This window comes from Canis lupus, chromosome 2 (assembly GCF_011100685.1).
Source record: "Canis lupus familiaris isolate Mischka breed German Shepherd chromosome 2, alternate assembly UU_Cfam_GSD_1.0, whole genome shotgun sequence".
Taxonomy (NCBI): Eukaryota; Metazoa; Chordata; class Mammalia; order Carnivora; family Canidae; genus Canis; species Canis lupus.
The window spans coordinates 47,548,138-47,555,073 of NC_049223.1; the positions used below are offsets into that span (position 1 = coordinate 47,548,138).

The 6,936-nt window shown below is 48.7% G+C and overlaps 1 protein-coding gene across 1 annotated transcript; it reads left to right on the top strand.

The window, feature by feature from the left end:
* The first annotated feature begins 1,621 nt into the window (after positions 1 to 1,621).
* LOC119871144 lies at positions 1,622 to 6,696 on the top strand. The gene is made up of 2 exons (XM_038529581.1): positions 1,622 to 2,550; positions 5,053 to 6,696. Exon 1 carries the CDS (start codon positions 1,622 to 1,624, stop codon positions 2,465 to 2,467), a length of 846 nt encoding a protein of 281 aa, XP_038385509.1. The 3' UTR covers positions 2,468 to 2,550; positions 5,053 to 6,696.
* The last annotated feature ends 240 nt before the right edge of the window (positions 6,697 to 6,936 follow it).

Genomic DNA, 6,936 nt, shown 5'->3' on the forward strand with positions numbered 1-6,936 from the left:
TATCAGAATAGAAAATACCTAAACCCCTTGTATTCTACTTCCTGGAATCTCAAACTTCAAGCAAAGGATAGGAACAAAAAGCTTAGAAGCAGGCAAAGGAACCAACAAGCATGGGGACACAGATGCCACCGCTTCACTTGGTGCCACCTGGCACAACCTCACAATTGGCACAGAATCCTCCCCGCTCACCACTCTCTGTACTTGGTATGCCTGGTTCTGAATTCACAGTCAACATTACCATCTCAATCCCTGGGCTGGTGGGGGTGGGGGAGTAGGGGAATGAGTGATGTAAATGAAATTAGTTTGGTCACTAGCTCCTGACATTACCAAAGACGAGGGACTGGGTACACAAGTAACTTATTACACCAGCCCCTTTATTTCTGTTGATGTTTGAAATTTCCCATTTTAAGGAGAGAAAAACAAAACAAACTTGAGATCTTCTGCTGCTTCTTGTCTTCTTTCATTTTGCTTCTCATTGCCTCTAGTGATGCTCTGTTGTTTTTTTTTAAACCCACGTTTGATTTGATATGGGTTCTATTTTTCACTTCAAAATATATGCCTTTATTTAATTCACGGGGCTATTTTAATGAGCCCGATTTCCTAATATGTTAAAATGATTCAGTTCATTAAAATTCACTTCGTTACCCCCAGAGTTTAGGAGTGCATTGTATAATATACCCATCCATTCCCTTCCTATCTGTCCCCTTGTAATTCTGGTTCGATCGGCTCTGCTCTTCTTCTCACTGTGGCTATGCAACTTTGAGTGTGGACAGTTTCAGTCAGGCCAACACCTTGTTTAGGCCACCCTGTGCAACTGGGAAGATCTCTTTACTTACAGCTGGGAAGACCTGCAGTGGGACTGGAGGAAACGGAACGTTCAGCTTCTGAGCAATTTCAACCCCTGCACCTCTGAGCCAATCTCCTCCCATTTCCACTCATTCATCTGCAGCAACTCCTGAGCAGCTAAGTCTCTACCTTCCGGGGCATGAGAACTTAAACTTGCGCACTGGAATAAGGCTTTCCAGGGGGATGGGCAGCCCTGGTGGCCCAGTGGTTTAGCACCGCCTTCAGCCCGGGGCGTGATCCTGGAGACCCGGGATCGAGTCCCACGTTGGGCTCCCTGCATGAAGCCTGCTTCTCCCTCTGCCTGTGTCTCTGCCTCGCTCTCTCTCTGTGACTCTCATGAATAAATAAATAAAATCTTTAAAAAAAAAAAAAAAAAAAAGACTTTCCAGGGGTCTCCAAGCCTGGGGCATTCACTTGGTTTTACAGCATCCTCAAGCCACAGTCCATGTGTTTACCATGAAACTCGGCCTCTCTGGACAGCTGGGGTATCTCGTACTCACATCAACCATAGGTGGTATGGCTTCGTAGTCCATGCTCTTCCTTATACCCGCGCCTGCCTTAGGTGAGCTCTGCGCACGAGGGCGGGGGCAGTCTTTCCCAAACTCCCCATACCTGGTGTTTGCAGTTTGATCCAAGGTAAGTGATCCACGACACTGTTTGTTCAATGAATGAATGGCCTCCTCATACTGAAATTTGAGCCTATGGAAGGTGGAAGGAATTTATTTGGAATTAAAGAATAAGTGCATCCCACAGTCACGGCTCCCCGCACACAAATATGTTATACGCATCGTTTGACGGCCTCGTCTCGCGGGCACGGGAGCTACGACTCCGCTCGCTACGGCCGCGTCTGTCTGAAGGCCGCAGCGTCACCTCCTCCAAATCGGGCACTCCAATGAGGACGAGAGCGAGGGGCACGTCAAGGTCGAACAACTCGCCTCCTGACGAGGGGGGAGGTCTTTATTTCACCCAGTCTCCGTGGCCTCGTAGGGCTCCCACCGAAGTCCTCAGGGCTCTCCTCTGTCCGCACAGGTCAACCGTCTCCCTCCGAGCTGTGGTCTCCACCGGGCACAAACGCGGGTTTGGTGAGAGCAGCGAACAGCCGGCTCGGGGGCAGGCAGGGCAGCGGGGAACGAGCTCACTCCACCTCCCTTCGTGGGGTCCGTCTTCGGGACGCCCGCCCGGCAGTGGGCGACGCGGCGCAGCCCTACGCTGTACCTTGGAGGAGACGAGACAGAAGGGAGAGTCCGCAGGCTCTGCCCCGCTCTGCCGCCGAGCATCACCAGGTCGCGCAGGCATCCAGCCATCTACTTGCTGCCACCGGCATAAATCACACAAACGCGACAGAACTGAACCTGCGCTGGAGCCGAACGTGCAGATCGCGAGTCCTTTGTCATCTCCTCAGCCAGACCCTAAAATAGCAACTTCAGAGCTCTGCCCTCGTTTGAAGCCTAACGGCGCGGCGCCGGGCCCAGAGCGGGCTGACGAGTCTGACGCAGCCGCCGCTGAAGCACTCCTCTTCCCACGCGCCCGCCTCGGCACTTCCGGCGCCGTCTTGGGCACTTCCGGCACCGTCTTGGGCACTTCCGGAGCCCTCTGGACTCCTGCGAGCGCGGCTGACTGAAGCTGCGCAGACGCCGCCTCGGCCCCCTCCTTGGCGCCTGGCCTGAGTTCGCTTTGCAGTTGGGGAAACGAGGCTTGGAACAGGTAAGACCACCGGCCTCGCGGCGTTGTCTGAGAGTCCGAGGAGCTTCCTGATAAAAAGGCGCTTTGCGTGGGCTGCGGGGCGGGAGGCGCTCGGCCTGCGTGACGCGCGCCTCCTCCCGGTTTCCCTGACTGAGAGGCTGAGAGGCTGCTGCCGCGGCGTTCCTAGGCCTTGTCTCTTCCCTCCGACTGTGTCATTGTCCCGGCTGCCCCTCAAGGCCAGAGCCCACGTCTCCTCTCTGTCTCATGGCACCTTCTCTCATTAGGCACTCAATAAATGTTGTTGACAGACTGGCTGACGGCCTGACTAAAAATGGCATCTCCCCACCAAGGGCAAGTGTCCTTCACTGCCTTTATTTATTGCTTCATGTCAAGTGGTGTCATCAACATGGTATAATTTTCCTGAAATGCACATCAGGATTAATAAGAGGGGGTAAAGAATTCCAAACGGTTTGGGGGTATTGGTCCCAATTAGTATCATATTCCTTAGTAGTGGGACGTCAGTAATGGTCTTACAGGGGTAGAAATCTTTTGAGTTAAACCTGCCAATTTAATGTCGATTTTTTTTTTTTTTTTTAATCCGAAAGCCCCTGGTTTTTGTATACCTGTTAGAAAATTTTTAGCTGTGACAGGTCACTTCCTACTACTTTAACTTTGGGAGACAAAAGACAAGTATAAGAAGCACATTTATGCTGCGTAACAAATGATGAGAACAGACAAAACTGTACCCGGTCTTCCGTTTGAAACCCCCACCCCCCCCCCACCCCCCCCACCCCCCCACACACAGTTCTCAGCAAATTGTTAGCAGGCCTTGGAATCCAGGTGAGCTACAGTCATCACTGCCCTTGCCTGTGTGGCTTGCAGGAGGACTGGGAGGGAACATATAAGTTCCATCAAATCCTTAGACACCTTTTCTTCTTTTTTTTTTTTTTTTTAGTAAAACATCAAATACACACACACACAAGAACCTAGTAAATCGGTTTTATGAAATGCTTCTGAATTGTAAAACAGTCCCTCCATTTGTCACTTCCCCCTTGCCTGCCATTGTTTTTAAAATCTCCCATCCTGACTGCTCTCACAAACGCTCCCCAAATGCTGTCAGATGGGTTATCATTGCCTTGCACTTTTGTTCTTCTGTTAATTTTGGATAAAGTCCTAGAGTGTAGCGATATTATTGAACTCATTTCTGCTTAGGTCTCAAGTTTTGATAGCTCCTCTATTACCAAGTGGCAGTGCACCCTATAGGCACAATAAATAAATAATACAACACTGAAGCTATAACAAATCACAAAATACATTATTAAAAAATTAAGAAATAAATATCCTCCTCTTACTTAAATAGAGATTGATTTTATAATGCGGAATGCTGAGGAGAGCTGCTCCGAGATATATTAAAGCCTGGGGACAGGGAAAATACACTGTAATGGGCATTTTGCTCCCTCAGCCAGAAGGGGAAAGAATCCTCCCAGTGAATGGATGTATTTGTGAAATGGAAGCTGCGATTGTCTGTTCACAAGCCAGGTATGATGCACTGCTGCCTTCGTCCTGTGAGCGTGTAAAGGCCGCCAGGACACATCTGTCTTTCCTAAGCTCAAAGCGTTAGTCTACATGAAGCTGATGAAGACAGATGCTTTCCTAGAACTGAAGTTGGGGGAAGCACCGTTTCTTTTCTTTAACTTTAAATCACAATTCCAGCTTCCAAAAAGATGTTCTCGAACCAGGATTCTGTGAAGCTTCCTCCAAGGTGTCTTATTTAACAAGGAGAGGATATGGCATAGATCTCTCCACAAGGTGTAGAGTCTGAGACAAAAATTAAAAAGGCTCCATTCTCCAGAGGCATAGAGACTTTGTGTGGACAGGACAAGGCCTCTCGGGTCCCTCCACACTCAGGAAGTCACACATGTGTCACCTACCTTGTATGGCACCAGCAATCCACAAGAAGCCAGCGCTTCTGTACTGAAGAAGCTACCATGGCCTCCACTCTTACTCCATCCTGAAACAGCTTGGCATTTCCCTGTCCATGCAAACCCTGCTCACTTTGCTGCCCCTATGAAGGCTCCCAAGCCCTCTGTGTAAGGGAAAACGACAGTCCCTAGCAACTCCCCCACCCTTTCCCCACTCCAAAGTTATGCAAGAACTATATTCTGAGTGACACATGGAGAGAAGCCCTTTATTTCTTTATCTCATTGCTCACTGTAAAGGTTGCTGGGGGAGACTCAAACATCCTCCCAGACCTAAGAGGATTTAAATTCCATGCACAAAAAAGTTCTCACCTACTAAGTAGTTTTTAACAGTTTTAACTTCAAGAAGCCACTCCATTTGGGGATAAGACTGAGTGAGCCCCTCTGGTTCCAAAGGCTCTTTTGGCACCAATTGCAAAGAGCTTAACCTGTGTTTTTTTTTACATGTCTGTGTCCCCTGTCTATCTCCCATAAGTCCATAAGGCATGTATAGGGAAGGATCATGATTCTGAGTTAGCATTTGCTTTTCTTATTTTTCATGAAGGCATTTTCCCACCTGCACCTGAAATTCTCTGAAACATATAGACACCCAGGGGCCTGAGATCACAGAGACTGCCATCTTCGATGTATGATTTCTGAGGTCACCACAGACTTTAATACCTGGCTGGTAAATGAAGAAGAGGAAAGTGGAAGAAAGCAAGGAGGAATTCCATATGCCAAGCCTGCTGTGTAATATATCACTTCCATGCATGTTCTGCTGGCCAAAACTAGATATGTGATCTTACCTATATTCATGCGGGGCTGGTAGCATCCTCCCCAGTTGGGCATCAGCGTGTTGATGGTGAAGACTACAACAATAGGAAGGCAGAAGGTTCTTGAGAAACAGGCCAGCTGGCAACCTTGAAACCAGTTAAAACTCGATGGGGAAAACAAACCTTTCCCCGTCCCATGGGATGTCTGAAATTCTTACAGAGATCTTGGTGAATTCTCAGGGTTTTAAATTCTCAAGATGACTTCTGCCTTTGGACTCCCATTTCTGTACTCCCAATGCTGTCTGCATTCTGCAGTGGGTCAGTGTACAGGCAAAAGGCAGCCCCTTTCCCATTTTGGATGACACTGTGCATGTGTGCACACGCGCCCACACATGCTTGACTCACGTAAAGTACATGTGAATATGGTAGATCCTGCTAAAACTATCTAGGTCGTGGGGATTTATGCAGCACCTTGCAATTCGCACAGCCAACAACTTCCCATCTATGTTAGTTCTGGCTTTGAGGCTTTCTCATGTTCTGTGTGATTCCCAGAAATATTTAGCTTCCTGATGCCTTACTGGCTGACTGATCTTTCCCTTTCCTTTTGCTTGCTTTACTCCTCTTCTTTCCCCCAACCCAGGAGTAAAATTCCAAATTCCTCTGTTTGCCTCATAGAGGGCACGTTGGTTCACTTGGGCCCCTACTTCCAGCCTCTAGCAGTTGGTCAGAGCTTTACTGCAATGAACACTGGGAGGCAGGGATCTTCTGAGCTACCTCAGAAGCTGTCTACAGCAGTGAGTAAGATGTAAATCTTTGTTATGTGGAGCCACTGCGATTCCAGGTGTTATCAGTTATACCAGCTGGCATTACCTTACGTAACACAGGGCAGAAGTGAGACAGATGGTTCTAGTAAAGTGAGGTCAGAGGAGGCCAGGTCATGCATCGCTTTCTATGGACTGATAAGAAACTGGCGTTTATTCTGAGTGCAATGGGGGGTCATTGGATTTAAGCATGAGAAAAAAGAAATGGAGTTTTGTTTCTTGCTACTGTTTATAAATGTCCTGGAAGGAAACAAGAGTAGAAGCAGAGAGACCCATCAGGAAGCTGTTGTCATCTTACATTGTGTTGGCTCAGAAAGAAATGACGATGGGATGGCTAATTTTATATGTCAGCTTGGCTGGCCACGGTGCCTAGATGTGTACTCAAACATCAGTCTGTATGTTTATGTGAGGGTGTTTTGGATGAGATGAACATTTAAATCAGTGGACTTTGAGTAAAGCAGATTGCCCTCCATAATGTGGGTAGGCCTCATCCAATCAGCTGAAAGCCTGACATCCCCTGAGCCAGAGCGAATTCTGCAGCAGACAGCCTTTGGACTCGGGCTGCAATGTGTGCTCTCTCTGCTGGGCCTGTAGCCTGCCAGCCCACCCTGCGGATTTTGGACTTTCTAGCCTCCATGATTATGTGAGCCAATTCCTTATAAATCAATCTCTCTCTCTCTCTCCCTCCCTCCCTCCCTCCCCCTCTCTTCCCTCTCTCCCCCTCCTTCACCCTCCTTCCCCCTCCCTCTCCCTCCCTCTCCTTCTCTCTCCCCCCCCACCCATATTGCTTCTGTTCTCTGGACTTGGGACTGATAGAGGGGGTGTAAGCCCACCCCGATATCGAGCAGTAGCAGC